Source organism: Tamandua tetradactyla, chromosome 7 (genome assembly GCF_023851605.1).
Source record: "Tamandua tetradactyla isolate mTamTet1 chromosome 7, mTamTet1.pri, whole genome shotgun sequence".
In the NCBI taxonomy this organism is placed as follows: Eukaryota; Metazoa; Chordata; class Mammalia; order Pilosa; family Myrmecophagidae; genus Tamandua; species Tamandua tetradactyla.
In genome coordinates this window covers 3692146-3714014 of record NC_135333.1, presented here as the reverse complement: position 1 = coordinate 3714014, position 21869 = coordinate 3692146, and the positions used below count along the sequence as shown (strand labels likewise).

The window sequence follows — 21869 nt, the reverse complement described above, 5'->3', positions numbered from 1 at the left end:
GGACAACCAAAGCTATAGGCTGAGCCCCCGGTCATCTGTTGCTCAGATGTGGCCTCTCTCTCCAGCCAACACAACAAGCAATCTCACCACCCTCCCCCTGTCTACGTGGGGCATGACTCCCAGGCGTGTGGACCTTCCTGGCAACGTGGGACAGAGATCTTAGAATGAACTGAGACTTAGCATCAAGGGATTGAGAAAAACCCTAGAATGAGCTGAGACTCAGCATCAAGGGATTGAGAAAACCTTCTCGATCAAAAGGGGGAAGAGTGAAATGAGACAAAGTGGACTGAGAGATCCCAAACAGAGTCAAGAGGTTGTCCCGGAGGTTATTTTTATGCATTAAGTAGATAGCATCTTGTTACTCAAGATGTAATGGAGAGGCTGGAGGGAATTGCCTGAAAATGTAGAGCTGTGTTCCAGTAGCCATGTTTCTCGAGGATGATTGAATAATGATACAGCTGTCACAATGTGACTGTGTGATTGTGAAAACCTTGTGTCTGATGCTCTTTTTATATACCTTGTCAAGAAACGAGTAGAACATATGGAATAAAAATAAATAATAGGGGGAACAATGTTAAAATAAATTTAGTTTGAAATGCTAGTGATCAATGAAAGTGAGGGGTAAGGGGTATGGTATGTATCTTTTTTTTCCCTGTTATTATTTCTTTTTCTGCTGTCTTTTTATTTCTTTTTCTGAATTGATGCAAATGTTCTAAGAAATGATGAATATGCAACTATGTGATGATATTGAGAATCACTGAATATATTATGTAGAACAGAATTATATGTTAATATAATTGTTGTTTTTGTTTCTTAATTTTTTTTAATTAATAAATAAATTTTTTTAAAAATTACCATTTAACAAATAAGCCTTTTTTGTTTTCTATGGGCAGGCACTGGGGAATCGAACCCGGGTCTCTGGCATGGCAGGTGAGAACTCTGCCTGCTGAGCCACTGTGGCCTGCCCAAGAAATAAGCCATTTAAAAATAATTTTAATCATTTCATATGGACCTACATCTTAACAGGGCATATAAAACACAATTTAAAGGTGCCACAAAGATTCAGTGTTATTGAAATAACATCAAAAGAAATGTGTTGGCCTCGGTGGCTGTTTGCCTCTGCCTCTGCCGGCTCTAAAATGCTCTTCTTTTCTTAGTCTGGGTTTGCCTTCCAGGGTTTCTGTTTCTCTTTCACTCTCAGGCTGTGGGCAACACTTCCTGCTCTTCTCACGTACTTACTAGCCTTCAGTGCAGCGATTCTCAGAGAAGTGCACAGAAAGAACCACAAACCACTCACAACGAGCTCGCAAATTTTTACCAGTCTGCAAAATTTATTATTTTATTTGCCACAAATAAGTATTCATACTTTTACAATCATATTGACCTGAATATGTCCTGCTGGTTGGCTTAGAATGGATAAGACTTACTAGGAATAGGAGATAAGTTGTCATTTATGGGATGCACGTAACAATTTTTCCTTAAAAGTATAAAAAAGCATGGTGAGGCAGTCAATTGTTCTATTCCAACTGTGAGTGCCTGGGGTGACCAAGGGGCTGGCACAATTACTGCAGATGCTTTTATAGGGACCTAGAGACTGTTAATTTAAGGCTGGGTATGGAATTGTACTGTAATTATTGCCAACTTGCATCTTCAGACTTTTAATTTTTTTGAGAACTACAGGATACTATCCCTCTCCTTTATTTCCTGTGGGTTGGGAAACCAGAGCAGTAATTTTATTAGAACTGTGAGCAAAGAATGGATAAATTCTGAATGAAGCAAAGAAAGGGCTTACTTCTTATTTACATGCCATATACTTTAGTGCCATACAGTGAAAAATATTTAGAAACTTGTTTTTTTTGCTTCTGAGTTCTCTACTGTGTTCTAGAAAGCAATTATCACCTGTAAAGTCATGTATTAGGTGAATGAGATGTTAGGAATATTGTCTTCAGCAAGCAATTTCATGCTTTGTCTCAAACAAAAGGCTCCTATGCAACAAATTTTAATAAAGTAAAAGCGTTCGGAAAATAATGAATCACTACAGGAAAATTTTTAAATGTTATTAAAGTGGCAATTTAATATTGTCCTGGGCATTGTGAAACAAAGTAGGTAGAGCAAATGCTTTATAATTTCAATTTCAGTTATCAGTTTCTAAGAAACTTTTGTTACTAAATTTGCCAAGGTATGATCTGTTTGGCCATATACACATTTCTGAAAATACAGCCCAGAGGGACTGCCTTTCTGAATTGAAGATATCAGTATTAATTAATCACCTGTCTTCTCAGTCGGGGGCTTTAACTACAAATCACAAAATGAATGTAACCTGCCACGCAACCAGGAAGCCTGCACTGAGTTCTGAATAAGAGGCAGATAACCCTCTATTATTACCTTTCAACGCAGGCATTTGCCAGTTTAAAATGAACTTTTACTTGAAACAAATATTCACCGTTTTTAGTGAGAGCCCAGTATACTGTTAAATTCAGAAGGCTAAAAAGATTTGCATTGACGATCAGTTATCATAGGGTCTCCAGATTCATAAATGCTGTCATCTCCTCATTTATTTTCCAAAAGGCACATAAAGCTGGAAAGTACGAATGAGTGTAACTGTTTTTCAGGCAAGGATAAATGATCCCACGTCTCAGTAATGATTCCCAGAAATTTTATTCCTGAAGTCACGACAAATTCATTCAGAAAATATTCCCTTTCCCTCCTCATTCTTCTTCCTCTCCAACGTCTCAACAAAACCTTTGTGAAATATCTGGGGGCATGAAGAGTATATAGAGAACCAGAGTCTTAGAGACAGAATCTTCGAACTTAAACTTGATCTGCTCCCTGAATCTCCTCTGTAAGATCCTTCTGGAGGGCTCTCCCACCCCTCGGCTGTTCCCTGTGATTTCTAGGAGGCTGAGAACTCCCAGTACAAGGTACTGTTTTCTCTCCTAACGCTGACGGGAAATCAACATCCCTCCTGGCTACCCGCAACCGTTTCATTCACATGCAGTCACAGTCTCCTCGAAAGACATTTCTGCTGCTTTTCCATCCGAAGGTAGAATACTCTGTCCCCCAGTTAGACCCTTCAGCCTACACAGTCTTTCATTACCTCCTTCTAGTATTCGCTTCCAACTGCAACTTGACACTCTCTCACCTTCAACTACTGAAGGGCTCCAAATGTCAGTTCTGACATACCCATACAGGCCCAACCTTCTGCCTTCTTGCCTTCTTGCCTTCTTCCCAGACACATCCTGTCATCCTGTGATAGGCATGCCTGGGGCAGTCCCCTGGCTGACAACCCGTGCTCCAACCTCAGGATCCCAGGGCAGCAAGCCTCTTCTAGCTGAAGCCAGAAAGCAAGCCCAGGTCAGATACTCACCCTTCCATTTCCTATCTTATGGGGGTGGGGAAGGCAAAACTTGCTCCGATTTTGGACCTCATCCTTGATATAAGAAACAACAGCAATTTGAAGCACATTAAGATTTAGTGTATTCTCTAGATTCCTAAAACGCTTTAAAATTAAGTAACACAATCTATTGCTTATTGATGCCATCCTATTCAAATTTTTCCTTTATGGTCTTCCTCATTTTACTGTATTTTGAATTCCTCTCTCATATTAGAGCCAAACCAGTCATTTCCTGCAATGAATAAAATATACTCTCAAGTGTCATACCCCGTTTCTCTGATCTAGTCTTTGCTACCTCTGGCCTCTGGGCCACACACAAAAAGAGTGGACACTGTGAACTTTCTGGATCCAATCACGGCCATGAAGCAGGCCACTATTCTGTAAATCCATCCTCTGACACAGTGTTCGAAGGATGTGAGACCTGTGCGACCCATCTTCCCCCATGGAGACACGATAAATATGGAATGAAGCATCAGGAAAAGAAACGTGCTTATGGTCCAATTATAAAAGTTCTTTCATTCACTGTAACAAATGCATCACATTAATGCAAGGTATTAATAATGGAGGAGGGGGGTGGGATACAGGAACTCTGTATTTGATGCATTTTCCTATAAACCTACAATTTCTCTAATAAAAAAGAAGGTGCTTCTAGGGCAGCATAATCTGAAACAGAAAGAACAGATCCACACGTTTGTGTTGAAGACAGAGGAAAGGATCTGTTCAGGACAAAGAGTTCACCAACACAGAGCCAAGTATAGCCAACCATGGTGGGGGGGTTATGGCGTTGATGTCATTCCTCATTCTATCATCCCCAAAAGATGCTTTTGTTGCTCTGAGTCATGATGTCATTTCATACAACAAAGAAGGGTTCCTGCTATAGTCAGGGGATACAGTGTTCAAACACAGCAGTGAGCAGGACTGGGCATTCATGGTTTGCTCATTGTGGCACATAACGGACAAGGTCCTTCAATACAAAAGGAGGCCAAATGGGAGAAAGATCACCGAGGAAGCTGCTCACCATGAGTAGCATCCTTCCCAGTGAACGGAGTGTTGGCATGGCTCATCAAGTACCACTTCCAGGACAACCCAAGGCAAGTGAGCCCTGCTTGGCGTGCCACTGAGCATCAGTCATCATTCAGGTCTTCCTAATTTTCCCTTCCAAGATTCGTACACATTCCCTGTGTACATCATTTGAATGCTGACTTCATGGTTTCTAAAGGACTGTGTACATATTATCTATGTGGAGGAAAACCTTTCTTGATGTGTTCAAGTATAGGGTGGCAATCAGCTATGATTTTTATTGATTTCAGTTTCTAAATGAACAGTTCTCAAATTAATTCAACATCATCTGTTCAGCTGGGGGTTTTATATTCTAGTTCTGTGCTTTAGTTCTAGGTGACTAGAAACCACGAGATCCTTTCAAAACAAAATATCTTAACTTTTATACAAGTCATATTTTTCACTGCTTGTTTACCTCCAAAGAAATATTTGTTTTTGAACATCTGCTATGCTATTGCAAGAGGGTAGAAACATTTATTGTGGCAAAAAACTATACTTATTCACTCTTATGTTTATTATTATCCTCCTTATTTTATTGCAGTTAACTCTGGATTATCTTAGTAGAAAGAGAAACCAAAAGGAAAAATATCTACAATCTTAAGATAAGAAGTACCCTGGGATCTGGTGACCTAAAACATATCTGTACAGGATATAAACATATTTATACTTTATTTGTACATATTTAATGGCTAACTATTCATTATAAATAGTAGGTTTTTAACTTAGATGCTACAAAAATAATCACTTTGGGAGGGCACATGCAAACAAGTATACATAAACCTATTTATAAAACACATCTCTATGCTTCTTTTTTGCTTTGAAATATAAATTTTGCTCTTTAGCCATCAGCTAAATGATTTAAAAGCAAACTCCAAAGCCTCCGATTCAAAGTATAAAATCTTCTTCTCTACAAAGCAGCATTGCTTCGAGTATCCTTCTCCTACAAGTAAAGTCGAGATAATTTCGTCACATGGGAATTACAGGGATATGAGGTATCCCTCCAGAGTAAGAACTTCCTTTGTGCGGTCTCATCTTTTGTTTTTAAAATATTGCAAACAGTACAGACCGGTTAAAGCCACCTCATCTTGACTTTTACACTCCTGTAAAAATGAACAAAATTAAGCCTAATACTTACTGCCCCCACACTGGTGTTCTGAGACACACAGCAACACCCTCGGTTTAATTGTTTGCAGAGCCATCTGGGCAGGCAGATGGCTGAGCTGCCACAAAAGGCTCGTTCTGTTTCTGATCCTCTTTCATGCCGGCTGCCTGGTCTGCGATGGAGGAGAAGGAAAGCTGGTCGTGCTCTAGAATGTGCATTTGATCCTCGTCTTTGTCCTTCTTCACGTAGAACATTTTTCTGAATTTTTTCAGCTCGTGCAGCTCACAGAAGGTTTCCAAAACCACCAACATGGCAATAAGGCCGAGGAGCAGGTAACCTGCGTGAGAAACGCACATCTTTCGGTTCGACTCGGTCATGGGTAAATCAATAAGTGACTCAACCCCACCACACAGAAAAATCTGCCGATGGGTAAATTCGACGTCAGTTTGCCAATGCCGGGGAATGTTTCGAAATGCCTGGCTCACGGGGCATCTACCCAGGAAAAGAAACATACGCACAAAACTTAGAATGGCATTCCTGTCTAGAATCACAGGTTGTAATTTTGAGGAAAAGAATAACAGTTGGGGCTGATGTGGCTCAGCTAATGATACTCATCCATGCGTGACCTTCATAAACAGCGACTCCCCACAGGCTCGTGACATTTTAGAAACGCTTTCAGTTTATCCCGGGGTGCTCAGAATAAAGCTTAACAACCTTTGAAGGCACTTTTATCATTATTCCCACTGCAGAATAAGGAGGTTAGTAATAGAAATTTCAATGAAGGAAAATTCCTTTAAGAATTGAGGTGGAAATGAAATAGTTCTTGGTGTAGCCATTCATACTTCCACCTAAATTCGGAAGCAAGCCTAAGCTCTGCATTATGCAGCAGTTACTTTTTCGGCAATGGACCATTCACATTGGCATCAACTCCACCAGTTTCCTACCCCTAAAAGAAAGAATAACTTAATTTTAGGAGCGTGCCATTCCATGGAATTTGTCGTGGGAAAATGGTGATTTTAAGTTAGTTTGAACATTTTTTAAAAATCGGTTTTCAGGGAAAAAAAAATCAGTCATCATGGAAAGGAATAGAAAAAAGGAAAAATGAAAACTTCAAGAACAATAGCAAAAAATCCCACTTTCATGTGCCAGGAAGTAAAATATTTGAGGAAAGTTTTCAGAAAATCCTTGAACTAGGAAAAGTTAGAACTGGCAGCATCATGGGCATAATGAAGCTGATTATCTCAATAATGCAAAGTGATCCAGTTTCAGGATTTTTAGGAATTGGCTATGAGGTTTTAATAATAATATAGGGCATGCAGCGTATGCGCTCTTATTTTAGAAAATAGCAGTAACGCTGTTAGATAAGTAGATCAAGTCCCTTCCTTTCATTTATCCATTATTTAGTTAAACTCTTCAAAGCTGACAAAAATACCCTAGGAATTTCTGGCAAAAAACTGTAGACCTCTTTTCTACCCAAACTCCTATCTTTGGAACACTTGCGTTCTTAATGTTCAAAGCACAAAGCTAACTTTATGTAGACTGCCTAAAATGATGTACATTGTTTGTAACAAGTGACAACAATGTTATTCGCTGGATTTATTAAAGAAGTTAAACTGCTGGGCAGAAAGTTATAAAAAAAAAATTTACGCAACAGAAAAGTATAACTAGCAACAATATCTACAGAAACATGGTCAACTTCCCTAACTTAACAATCAGTGCAAAATTCAAAGAAAGAGGTAACATTTTAATCTACTATGTGAAAAGGAAATTAAGAGAACAAGTATTAGGGCTCAAATTAGCAAAAAACTATTCTGATGCTATTGGCCAGCGCCACCAGGAGAGCGCTGAAATAGGCTCTATATTGCTGGTAATGCTGTCAGTGAGGGCAGCATTTGGAAAGTCTCGCATCAATGTGTCCTGGCAGTTATGAAAAGGCACATTCATGTTGTGCCAGCAGTCCCACTTCCTAGAAGAATATCAAAGTAGAAAAAAAATGTAAACATACAAAGATATTCGCGATTGTATTATTTATCATACCCCAAATCGGAAGCAACCTAAATATTCAGTAGAGGCACAGAGTACAGCAACTAAAGGAAATATGAAATCATCCTCGCAGCCATTTGGCAAATAGTTTATGAGTTTTTTTTATAGCCATTGGCACTTGATGAGTGAAGTCTTTGTTGCAGGTGAGGCCAGATGAATGGAAATGTCAGAATACATATGCTAAAAGGAGGCAGTTTTTGGGGTTAAGACCATATGCAGCATCTTGTGTTTATTGGGGTGTCTACCAAGGCTTCCTAGAAGAAAGGACATGAACTGAGTTTTGGAACATTTCTCAGAAGGGAAAAATGAAAACTGTTTATTCAATATGACTGCAATTCTATGTATTTTTCTATTTTATAGAAAAGGGATACTCAAAAATGAAGCTTCTTAAAAATGGATTACTGGTCTAAGTTTTCCATGATAGTAGATGGAATTTATATTAAATTCAAATAGATCAAATTTAGATTGACCTTAAAACAAAATAAGTTTAAACACTATAAATCATTGGCTATCTGAATTTTAATGGCTACAACTCATATAAAAAATCCAGATAACGTTAATTTTATGATAAAAGGATCAGATGAGCATTACTTAATGGATACAACGTTTCTATTGTAATGAAAAGTTTTGGAAATAGTGATGGATTCATAACATTGTGAATTTAATTTATGTGACTGAATTGCACACTCAACAAGGTTAAGTTAAAATGGTGAGTTTTACATTAGATATATTGAACCATAACTTTTTAAAAACTGGCAAAATTTAAAAAAAAAAGAACCACCACTGCCAGATGAACAAATGAGACAAGCAACTGTTTTAAGATTTTCCTGGTACATTAAAGAGCATGCATGAGTGGTAGTGACAGGCTACTACATCCTAGCTCTAATTTTCTTGAGCTTATAATATTTAATAAAGTGGAGAAACATCTTTTCATCCAAAGTTTGTCATCCAGGACATTCTATCTGGCATTTTTTACACTGTAATTTACAGTGCTTCTTACATTAGCAGCAAGCAGCTGATCAGTAATTTTACGGTGCCTAGAAAAATACAACTTTCAGGAACGCTAAGATTTTTGCATAAAGAGTTTCGAAAGGAATCATGATGAAAGGAGATAGTTGTGGGAAGGTGCTAAAATGAAAAACTCATCAACGAAAAAGGAATCAGGGCTTTTGACCATTTCTTGGGAGGAGATGGCGCTTGGAGTGGCAAGACAGAGAAACAGAGAAGCAGAGTCCATGAACCTCGATACTCACACGTGATCCCAATCTTATAGAGCTCTCTGAATTTTTGATTGTAGCCTTCTCCAGGCACATAATCTCCTAGGCCAATGGTGCTCAGGGAAATAAAGCAAAAATAAAAGGATTCGAGGAAGTTCCAGTCATCCTCCAGGACGGAGAACACGGCCGCCGGGATTAAAAAGAAGCAGGACACGGTGACAAACCCAAGCAGCACGGCGTGCACGACAGCTACCAGCTGCTTGGAGAAGCCCCAGCGGATATGGAAGTAGAGGACCGGCCTGCGGGTGACGTGGGCGGTGATGCGCTGGACCACTGCCGTCAGGAAGAGGAGCGTGAAAGGGATGCCGATGACAGAGTAGATGATGCAGAAGGCCTTTCCCCCGTCTGACAAGGGCACGGTGTGACCATAACCTGTAAGGAGCAAAGGGATCTGGGCTGAGCAGGAATAAAGGAGCAGGAAGCAAATTTGCAATGGCGGCAATGTCCGCAGTCCGCACCATACCCCCACCTCTACCCCCACCCCCTCTCTTGCTTCCTCCAAATCAAGAAGAGTGAGACTTTACATCTGACACTTTAAAGAGTCTAGCAGTAAGATGCAGTGGTAGATGCCATAAGTTTGGAAAGTCCAGCCCTCTTCGTGAGAACTCACCAGCTGTTCCCGACAGGTCAGTCTGGTTTTGAATTCACTGTGTGTGCTATGGAGCCAATTGCCCGCACTGCCTTAGACCACCAGAGCTGCCCGGCAGGGTGGGCACCACTTACCTAGGGTACCCACATCACCAGGGACATCTGTGCTCTCCTGCACGCTCCAAGGATCCTCATTAATATGCAAATGCCAGGCCACAGTTCACCCCCAAAGCAAATTACTCATACAGTGAGTCAGGAGTAACTGGCAAATAAGGGTGTGTGAGGAGAACAAGGCTGATGATACTGGTACAGTGGAGGGTGGGGAGAGTCAATTAAGATACAGATAAAAGAGGAAATAAGTAAAGATTAAAGCATACCAAGTCACAGGAATGAGCATGTCTTTTCAAATACTTTGCCCAGTTACCTGGTTAAATGGAACATTCAGAAACCTTAGCATATTTTTTTCCTTGTCATTTCCGCATGTCTGAAGATGCCTAAATCCCACAAAATAAACATTAAAAAGCAAAAACAAAAACCATGACCGGGGTCAAAAGGTATAGTTTGCTTTACTTTCCACTAAAGTAAAGTAGTTCGTAAATCAAACCAATCAAGGGACTCTGCAGCCAACAGATGCCAGGAAGGGAGGACCCAGCTGAGTATGAGCCCAGTGGACTAGTTTTAAAATCTCATGAGCACTTCATCCCAAAAGGACTGGCATGCCTGAACAAGTCAGGTCAGGAAAAAAACTAAATGCATTTTTTATGAAATCGGATTCTGGGGAAAAATATATGCGATTATAAGTGAAAGGTGTTTTCAAAAATTGACCTCTAAAATATATCCTGCTTAAAAACAAACAACTACACAAACCCACAAAATTCTCTGCTTAATATCATTTTGAGGGGAGGGCCCAGGTATAGTAAGTTATTACAAAGCTCCCCTGATTATTCTGGCACACAGCCTCAGCACACAGCAGCTTCTCAAGCTGCTGTCCCAGATCATCCGGAGTTTATCACCAAGCTTCAGGGGGTCCTAGGAATCCTCTTATTATACATCCACACACATGCGCACTTTTCTATGAAGAAATTCCAGGGCTTAGATTCTCAAACGGGGTACATTCCCCCAAATGTTTGAGAACTCCTCTTCTGAGCAAAAGTTCCTAAATCCATTCAGTCTTATCCAACTGTTCCTGGAAAACTGGCCAATTTGGGGCATGGTACTTAGAGAGGGGCATAAGCAAACTGGAGCACCCAGAGATAACATAAAAGATGGTGAGGGGGTGCAAGGGTAGCTCAATGGTAGAACTCTTGCCTGCCATGTGGGAGACCCGGGTTCGATTCTTGGACCATGCACTTCCCTAACACTCCCCACCTCACCACCCCCACTGCAAAAAAAAAAAAAAAATTTCAACCAATGGTGCTGCAATAATGGGATAGTCAGATGGAAAAAGAATGAATTGTGATTCATACCATACAGCATACCAAAAAAGAGAAAAAAAGAAAAATGGTGAAACTATACCAAATAATGCTCATGAAACATGAGAAAGCAGGAAAAAAATGAATGTTTAGTTTTGAGGGGGAAAAAGCCTCAAAACTAAAACTTGAAAAAAAAAAAAAGAGATACTCTAAATTAAAATAGAATATTTAGTAAAGGAAAACTGAGGCCAATAGGCATTAGATTTTAGCTCAATATTAAGGAAGGATGTTTGTGAAAATCAGAGATACTCAGAATTAGAAATTTACTTAACTATAACAAAACCATTGGAAAACAATGTACTAATTTAGTTACGAGTCTATGACAAAAACTGTTAGGCTGTAGTAAAGCTCCTATAACTAGAGGGTCAAGCAGAGAGTGCATGGAACGGAACTATTCTTTAGAGAGCTTTTGTGGAGGAAACATACTATTAACTGAGTCAATTGTACTAAGTGAAAACCTTTCAGTTCATGATTTTATTACGTTTGTTGTCGTGTTTTACTAGATTAGCTTTACTAAAAGTGTAAAACTATTTCACATAGCCTAGTTTAGTTCTTATGTACCATCTGTTCCCAATAAATTACATGATTTGGGTTCTAGAAAGAAAGTAAACAACTTTTTCTTTTAAAAATATTTTAGGGTTTATTTTTACTCTCAAATTATGAAAACTCTTTTTGTTAGAATGTTAATAAAACTCCATTAACTAGTAAGCAATGGCGATAATCATTACAAGGCTTTAGGATTTCTGTCTGTAGTAAGGCAAAACTTTTATGCCAGTAATATGTTCCCTCTAAGATCTCAAATATCACCAACACTACACAGATCCTTACCGAAAGCCATTTTCTTCTCCTGATGTTTCATAAATAATTTTGGTTAATGGAAAATAAAATGTAAAATCTACATCTCATTTGTACTCCTTATAATTTTAGTGTAGGCCATATTGGGAAAACCCATTTTCTGCAGTGGCTACAATTTCTTCTGGAAAAGACAGCTTAATGCATTAAATAACTTTCAATCCTATTGAATTTTAATAAAGTAGTGAGTAATTTACTTAAGTTTAGTCAACTGATTCCCCAGATAAATCATGCAGCAAAGCTCATATTTTCAAATTTTATACTCATGTTATAATCCACTACAAACCATGATGAATTAAGCAAAATATTAATCTCTTACATATTTGGCCTGGTTTAAATTTTTCTAAGGCTCTTCATATCATTTAAAAACACTTTTTTCTTTATCAGAGAAGTTGTCAGTTTACAGAACAATCATGCATAAATTACAAGTTTTCCATACACCACCCCCTACCAACACCGTGCATTGATGTGGAACATTTGCTATAATTGTTAATAGCATACATTTATAATTGTACTATTAACTCAAGTCCATGGTTTAGCTTAGGGTTCACTGCCTATGAAGTGTAGTTCCATGGATATTTTTTTTAAATTGTACTTTTTAAAATTGTAAAAAAAATTTTTTTTAATTTTTAAAAAATGTAAAATCTAACATTTCCCTTATTAATCATATTCGGATATATATATTTCAGTGCTGTTAAATATATGTTCACAATGGTGTGCTACCATCACCATCATCCATTACTAACAACACATTTCCAACATTCCAAATAGGAACCCTATTCATTTTAACCCTTAACTTCCCATTTCCTAGCTCCATCCCAGCCCCTTGGTATACTATATTCTAGATTCTGACTTTCTGAGTTCGCTTATTCTAATTGTTTCAAATCAATTAGATCATACAGTATTTGTCCTTTTGTGCCTGGCTTATTTCACTCAACCTGATGTCTTCAACATTTGCCCATGTTCCATGGATCCAGGACTTGATTCCTTTTTAAGGATGAATAATATTCATCCTGTGTTTATATCACATTTTGTTTAGCCATCCATCAATTGATAAACCTTGGGTTGCTCCGTTCTTCGATGTGCATATTAATGTCTTTGGCTAAGTTTGGGAAGTTCTCTGTCATTGTATTTTTTTTCTTTTATTATTATTACTATTCCTTCTGCCCCTTTCTGAACTCTTTCTTTCCTTCTGGGACTCCCATAACATGTATATTGGGGCACTTGATGTTGCCCCATAGCTGTCTTTGGCTATTTTCACTTTTAATATTTCTTTCTTTTGCCAGCTCCAATCCGCTCTTGAAACCCTCCCGGGCATTCTTCATTTCAGTTATTGTGGTCTTCTACTCCAGTGGTTCTGTTTGGCTCCTTGTTAAAATTTCTCTCTCTACTTAAGAGCCTCCTGTTGATGAGCTGAGACTCACCATCAAGGGATTGAGAAAACCTCGACCAAAAGGGGGAAGAGTCCTGGCAATGTGGGACAGAGATCCTGGAATGAGCTGAGACTCGGCATCAAGGGATTGAGAAAAACCCTAGAATGAGCTGAGAATTAACATCAAGGGATTGAGAGAACCTTCTCGGCCAAAAGGGGGAAGAGTGAAATGAGACTAAGTGTCAATGGCTGAGAGATTCCAAACAGAGTCCAGAGGTTATCCTGGAGGTTATTCTTATGCATTAAGTAGATATCACCTTGTTGTTCAAGATGTAGTGGAGAGGCTGGAGGGAACTGCCTGAAAATGTAGAGCTGTGTTCCAGTAGCCATGTTTCCTGATGATGATTGAACAATAATATAGCTTTCACAATGAGACTCTGTGAATGTGAAAACCTTGTGTCTGATGCTCCTTTTATCTACCATATCAACAGAAAAGTAGAACATATGGAATAAAAATAAATAATAGGGGGAACAAATGTTAAAATAAATTTAGTTTGAAATGCTAGTGATAAATGAAAGTGAGGGGTAAAGGGTATGGTATGTATAATCTTTTTTTCTGTTATCGTTTTATTTTTTTCTGTTGTCTTTTTATTTCGTTTTCTGAATGGATGCAAATGTTCTAAGAAATGATGAATATGCAACTATGTGATGACATTAAGAATTACTGATTATATATGTAGAATGGAATGATATCTTAATGTTTTCTTTGTTTGTTGTTAATTTTTTTCATTAATAAATAAAAAAAAAGGGGGAGGGAGTGAAATGAGACAAAGTAAAGTGTCAATGGCTGAGAGATTCCAAACAGAGTGAAGAGGTTATCCTGGAGGTTATTCTTACGCATTAAGTAGATATCACCTTGTTAGTCAAGATGTAGTGGAGAGGCTGGAGGGAACTGCCTGAAAACATAGAGCTGTGTTCCAGTAGCCATGTTTCTTGAAGATGATTGTATAAGGATATAGCTTTCACAATGTGACTGTATGATTGTGAAAACCTTGTTTCTGATGCTCCTTTTATCTACATTATCAACAGATAAGTAAAACATATGGAATAAAAATAAATAATAGGAGGGACAAATGTTAAAATAAATTTAGATTGAAATGCTAGTGATCAATGAAAGGGAGGGGTAAGGGGTATGGCATGTATGAATTTCTTTTTGTTTTCTTTTTCTGAATAGATGTAAATGTTGCAAGAAATGATCATGATGATGAATATGCAACTATGTGATGATATTGTGAATTACTGATTATATATGTAGGACGGGATGATCAAAAGTTAAGAATGTTTGTGTTTGTTTGGTGTTTTTTTGGCATTTAATAAATAAATAAACAAAACACCTAAAAAACCAAAAAGAGTCTCCTGTGGTTCATTCACTGTTTTCCTCATAACCTGTGGTTCTTTCTCTGTATTTTCCTTCATCTCCTTAAACATTTTAAAGATTATTTTAAAGGATTTGTTGGTATGACTACATTCTCATCTTCTTCATTGGTGTTTTCTGTGTTTTTATCCTCTTCCTTTGGATGGCCCATCATTTCCCATGTCTTTATCTTTTGCGGCATACTGTACATTTTAATATTTTAAAATGTTAAAATATTAAAGTGATTAATATTTTACAAATTTACTTCCTGGGATGTCTGCACCAAGCATCAATCTGAGGAGACTAAACTTCTGGGAAGGAGAAAAATGAACTTAAAATACCCAATGAAAATAACCACCACTTGCTGATTGCTACGTCTACGTCTGTTTGCATGCATTAAAGTACATGCAATTATTATTTCCACGTAACAAACGAGAAGATTGAGTTTCTATGAGTTTAGACAGTTGCTCTAGACGATACAAATAATCAGTAGAGCTCATTGGTTTTGTGATCAGCTTGTGATAAGACAGACTTTCTTGAGCTTCAGCCCTATTAGGAAGGTTTGCCTAAGAAAAATGCACTGTGCATGGTTTTTCCCCCATCTTACTGGGTCTCTGTCTTGTCCTGGGCTTCTCCTTGCTGTTTTGGAGTTCCCCTGTTTATAGGACTTTGGTTGTTGCCTCTGTTTCCCAGGGAACAATTCTCCCTTTTCCAGGTATCTGAAGCTGGCAGTACTTTATCCCAGACTCTCTGCCTCTATATTTTATACTTCTTTTGTTATCTCATCTTTGCTGCATCCCATATGTTTGGTACGTTGTGTTTTCATCTTCATTTGCTTTAAGGTATTTCCTAATTTCACTTCTGATTTCCTCTTTAACCTACTGATTGTTTAAGAGTATGTTGTTTAATTTCTACATATTTGTGACTTTTCCATTTCTCCATCTCTTGTTGATTTCCAGCTTCATTTCGTTGTGGTTGGAGAATATACGTTGCATGACCTCAATATTTTAGTAATGTTTGAGCTTTATTTTGTGCCCCAACATATGTCCTACCCTGAAGAATGATCCATGTGTACTTGAGAAGGACCCATGTCCTCCCCTACCTTGTATCTCTCTAGGCTCCCCAATCACAGTGCTACCCACAGAAATCAGTAAACACTGATACTTCAAATTATTTCAAATTCTAGAGTGGGAGATGATTAGACTTCTAGTCATCTGTAGAGCAATGATTACACTTTAACCAGGTTGACTCCCTCTCCTTGCCCCTTTAATCTTGTCCTTTCTTTTGTAGTAAGTTATTGCTCTACATTGTAATAAGTGGTTAATTTCTCGGTATTTTGCCACACCCATTTTCATCATTTCTTTTTGACAGCAATAAGTTTTAGAGACCTGCACAGGATAAACTCAATTCATCCTCCCAAACCACTGCATCTACACTACAGGGAAAGTACAGCTTCTGTCACTTTGTTTATAAAGGAAGTTTAGTGAGAAGGCTAAACTACAATGAGCAGAAATGCTGATAAACATCACAAGCCCGCTTTTGTCCTTAAGTTGATTTGTCAAATTGGCTAGGTTATGGTGTCCAGTTGCTTGGTCAAGCAAGCACTGGCCTGATTTGTACTGTGAGGACATTTTGGAGATTAAAGTCATCAGTCACTTGACTGCATCTATGTCTGATTACATCTGCAATCGACAAGGAGATTGCTTTCAGTGATGAGAGATGTTTCATCCAATCATTGAAGGCTGTTAAGGAAGAACTGATGATTTCAGCAATGAGAGAGAATTTCCATCTTTACTTCAGCCAGCCAGCTTTTTCTGCAGAATTCACCGAAACCTTCACTGGAGTTCCCAACCTGAGGCCTGTCCTACAGAAGTTGGATTTGCCAATTCCTACAATAAATCTATCTCTCTACTTCCCTGGAGAACCCTGACTAATACATGTGACCAAGGATGCACAAATGGTAAGAGATATCATGTGAGATGCAAATGTCCTGCATTTTTCTGGCCCATTCATTTAATACTTTTCTAAACATATCTTGTTCCTTCCATGCAATCATTGATGGTTTCATATTAACAACCAAAGAGCCAGAGGCAATAGAATTAGTGGTTAGGGCATTGCACTTATATGCTTAGAGAGGTTGAGAAATGGAGCACAATAGCACAGTGAATTTAAAAGCTAGAGGATCCTAATAAATGGCTTTGAATGCTACAGATGGGAATCTTGCATCTTTTGCAATGAGAGTTCAATTAGAATTGATTGCATGGTGAAAGAACACTTGGGAAAAACTTTGGCAAAGGACACCGAGCATCAATCTGAGGAGACTGAACTTCTGGGAAGGAGGAAAATGAACTTAAAATACTCAATGAAAATAGTCACCACTTGCTGATTGCTATGTCTATGTCTGTTTGCATGCATCTAAGTACATGCAATTATTATTTTCACTTAACAAATGAGAAGATTGAATTTCTGAGAGTTTAGACAAGTTGTCCAAGACCATACAAATAATCAATACAGCTCATAATCTTTGCATGCTCCCACCCCAATTATACTATGTGATGCAAAGGTCAATGACAAATCAAAAATGAACTCAAGTCCTAACACTGTTTCTTAGGAGATTATGGTGACATGGTGGTGTTACTGGTCATCACTGAAAGAAGAGCAATCGTGTCTTTCATGTGTCTTTCCAAGGAGCTGAATATGAGATGCTGAGTCTCGGGAGCAAGAGAAAGGGAGAGAGGGAAAACTGTTCAGGGATGAACAAAGGGCTCTGTACCTGTCACACAAATTTAGTGGTGAATGTGGAACCTGGGCTGACTACACAGACGCAGGAGTTATGCTGGTACAAAATCTATGAAATATGCTAGAAAGGCCAGAGAACATGGGCACAAAGCAATTCAGGTGGAAGCCAGGTGGATGAACCACTATGGTAAGTAACAGGGCCACGAAAGAGGAGGAAGATAGAGAAATATCCTCAAATTGTGACAGAAAACCATGAAATCATAATGAATTAGTAATGCTCCTGGAAAAAGGAGCCCTTGTAACAATAACTGAAAAGTGTGATAAGCATAGACTCAACTCCAATAAAATCTTGATCTTCCTGTTTAGTTGTTTAGCTTAAGTGTTGACAACTCCATATGGAATTGTTGTCTGTCAACAAATATGTAATTCCAGAGGCAGTAGCCAAATAAGACAGATGTCAATGGCCCAGAGAATGAGCAATATTCCAGTGAAGCTAATATAACTATACTGTAAAAGTTTAAATTGAATTATGCATTATAAAAGGTATTACTCGACATGTAAGAATCTCAACAATACTGATGAGGCAAACGTCCCCTTGACCGCCCACCTCTTCTTTAACTCCGTTTCTCTTTAGAGGTTACAGGTATGAGTTTGTATCCAATAGATCGTTTTTTCTAAGCATTTATATACATCTACATACACTTCCAGAAAAATTTAGTTTTGTTTTTATCATAAATAGTATCCCTTATATGTTGTTGTTCTCCAATCATTAAGTTTTCACTTAACGTTGCACTCGGAGATTGTTCCATGTTGCACCATGAAGCTCTATCTACCTTGTTCTATACACATAGTATTCCTTGGTATATAAGCCACCAAATCTTATATAACTATCTTTTATTCACACTTATTCACTATTAAAAACAGGTTAAAAACAACCTCCTCAGGTTCTCAACTCACTGATAAGCAGAATATAATAAAATGGGTCACATGATGGTTGACATTTCTTTCAGCCCTATGTACTATATACATGTCCAACTCAAAAGAAAGCATATTCACAAAAACATGAGAATAACTCCCATAAAGTGCATGAGTGGTTCAGTGGTAGAATGCTTGCCTGCACCAAACAAACTCCTATAATGCTCTAACAATCCATCAGAATCCATCGTTAGGGGTTCATATGCTATTCCTGGATAGTGTGTATCCAAACTGTACTCCTGTGGTACAAAGTGCGCTGTACTGTGATTTCCAGGTAAGGGCTGGCCCCTTGCCCTGACTTAGCTCCCTTTTTCCAAGAAGCCTTTCGTATCTTCTTCAGGTCCCTTTTCCTCAACTTCCTCACAGGTATGCATGTACACTGTCTTTGTTTACTTAAATAAGAGATTGCTGGCAAGCCTACCATTCTCTTTCCTAGCTTCCTGGAAGTAAGTATAAAATCTAAATCCTTCTGTTATGATGATTCTGTTTCAATATGTAGTTTTCATTTTGTTTTCTTCCTGTTTCTTGATCTTTTGTCCCAGCTCCTGACCCACCATGGGTTTATCAATATGCTAAAAGGACCACTCACATTTTTCAGTTATAATTCAGTAAATGTTGCAGGAAATATATGCTGTGTTAGTTTGCAAGATATCAGAATGTGACATACCAGAACTGGAACGGCTTTTAAAAAGGGGAATTTAATAAGTTAGAAGTTTACAGTTCTAAGCCTATAAATACGTCCAAACTAAGGCATCCAGGGAAAGATACCTTCACTCAAGGAAGGCCCATGGGTCAGGAACACCTCTGTCAGTTGGGAAGTTATGTGGCTGGCATCTGCCAGACCCTTGCTCCAGGGCTCCACTGCTTTCAGCCCCTGTTCCTGTGGGGGTTCCTCACTTTACTTCCCCAGGGCTGGCTTTCATCTCTTGGCTTCCCTGGGCTCTCTCTAGGTTCCGGCTTGCTCAACACCTCACGGCAATGTCTGCTGGACTCCAAGCATCTCCAAACATCTGTGCCTGTGTTCTCTGAAGCAACTGTTCTCCAAGCATCTCCATCTGCTCTCTCTGCGGAATCTGAGCCTTCTGTCATTTTCTGTCATTCCTGACACCCTCCAAAATGCTTCCTATTTTAAAGGATTCCAGTAAACTAATCAAGACCTACCTGGAATAGGTTTAGTCACATCACCATCTAACCCACAACTGGGTGTGTCATATCTGTGGAGATAATCTAATCAATGCTTAAGAGAAATGGCTGCTCCCACATTGGATCAGGATTAGAACATGGCTTTTCTGGGGTACATAATACTTTCCACTGGTACATATGCTATACTGTACAGCACAGTAAACAGCCCTTCGAGGGCATCTTTTGTTATTCATTATGATTACATCTGCCCTCTACGAGGAAAATCAGGTAACAATCTCTTCACTTTCCCAGACTCTTAAGACAATAAAGATCTGTTCAAATGTACCATTGATAAAGCCTATCAATTATGACCTTGCTACATTATTGGAGATAGAAAAAGGTGGCCCAGGAACACGTTACATTAGCCAATATCAAGTATTAATCAAATTACTTCATGTTAAGGCAGCCCAGAATGCCACGAAGTCATATTTCAAAAACATAGCAATCTTACCTAAAGCTTTTTTTCATTCCATCACTCCAATGATACTGCCTTGTATGAGGGTAGGGTAGGGAACAAAAGTCTGACAATCAAACAGCTCATGAGAATTCAGAAGAATTAAAACAGGAACACGAACAAATACTGGTAAGAGGGCCCATATCTGCATTATTTGCAATAGTCAAAAGGTGAAAATGACCTAAGTGGCCATCAACAGCTGGATAAACAAAATGTGACACATCCATGGAATGATATTTTACTCAGCCATAAATAGGAATGACATTCTGATACATGTGATAACATGGAGGGCATTTTTCAAGGGCAAAATATATTATTCTACTTTTAAAATATTAGGAATAAACAACTTCACAAAGACAGAAAGTAGATCAGTGGTTACCAGGGATCCAGGAGTGGGGGAGAAATAAAGAGCTATCGTTTAATCAGTGCAGAGTTTCTGTTTGGGATGATGGAAAAGTTTTGGTAATAGGTGGTGGTGATGGTAGGACATTATAAATGTAATTAATGCCACTTATTTGTACACTTAAAAATGGTCAAAATGGCAAATTTTATGTTTTATATGTTACAATAAAATTAAAAAATAAAAAAAAACCAGTTCACAGGAAAAAGTTGATTTATTCCCCTGCAGCTGAAACTAAAATGAACTTGCCCTCAGGATAAACAAACAGCTTCTCACTTTGCCACTCACACATAAGCTGGGCTTCCTCCTCTTAGTACTAACGGCATCTCTGGCAAGATTCCCCTTTAACATACCTAATATCTCCTCTCCTAAATTATATGACATGCTATTTAGAAAAAAGTCTTCAAAAAGTTGTATGCTACATGTGACATTTTGAAAAATACATATCATTTTAAGACTAGGATCAAATAAATTAAATAAAAGGGATTTAAACTCAAACTTTCTCACCATTGCTTGCTTACTTTGGAGGTCCATTTGGGAGCAGAGAAGTCAATACTGCAATTCGTGATCACCTCACAAGTTTTTGTTTTTTTTAAAAAAGATTTTCCTAAGGACTTCAAACGCACAAAAGTACAATGTTTTATGATAAATTGAAACTGATGAGGCACCTATTCACCAAACCATAAATTAAAGAGTGTGGTCAAGCGTGCCGCAGGAGTTTTCACAAACCTTACCTCATTTTCGCGGTCTTAGTTGGGGGCGGAGGTGTAAGAGGAGCCAGGCTAAGGCAAGCACATCGAGTTGGCCTAGAAACAGCACAACCCGAGGAGCTTGTGCTGGTAACCAAACCAGACAGACAGGAATGGGGAGATGCGCTGGAGAGCATTTAAGAAAAAACTCTGCAAATATGGTCCACAGATAACTACCACCGTGGAACTTGTGTTATAATTTACACTTGTTAACCTGGTGCCTCTTCCACACCTGGGGGTGTTCAAATGAGGAAACAAACGTAAAGCACCTGCTCTGTGTATCAGGGCCCAGGCACAGCTTTAACTTCAAAGGCATTCCATGTCTTGTGGAATCTACACTCCAGCTCTGGGAGACAGTCTCTTTATCTCTGCAGGTATACCTAAGAGATTACGTAGTTTACTGAAAATATAGCAGCAAATACAAGGGAGGCAGGATTTGAACCAATGTTTCCAAAGTCCATGCATTTACTTATCTTTTATTTGGTCCCAGGGTAGTGATGAGGGGAGAACAGGGGGAAGAAAACTGGAAGAGGCATGTTGGCTGATGACAAAAAATAAAAAATAAAAATAAAAAAATAAAAAGAAGGGGTGGAGAAATCCCTGGGTGTTTCCAGATTGAAGGGTCCTGAGATGGAGACCTAAGAAAAGACCATCAGAGGCTTGGCAGACCCTTCTGGGAGCTCCCAGTAATCTGTCCCTCCCCTCACGAGCCCAAGGACCGAAGCTCCTCTTAGGCTGCTGTAAGGGTAAATCTACATCCAAGGAGAAAGGAAAAAATTAAACTTAAAATTAAATTA

At 38.6% G+C, this 21869-nt stretch overlaps 1 protein-coding gene across 1 annotated transcript in view; it reads right to left on the bottom strand.

Annotated features, from left to right (window-relative positions):
* Positions 1–1296: 1296 nt before the first annotated feature.
* KCNK1 (potassium two pore domain channel subfamily K member 1) overlaps positions 1297–21869 on the bottom strand; it is a 46154-nt gene continuing 25581 nt past the window's right edge. The window contains exons 2-3 of the mRNA XM_077168360.1: positions 8852–9247; positions 1297–5892 (exon numbers count right to left, since the gene is read on the bottom strand). Coding sequence (XP_077024475.1) covers positions 5633–5892; positions 8852–9247 — 656 coding nt within the window. The 3' untranslated portion in view covers positions 1297–5632. The remainder of the gene's footprint in view (positions 5893–8851; positions 9248–21869) is intronic.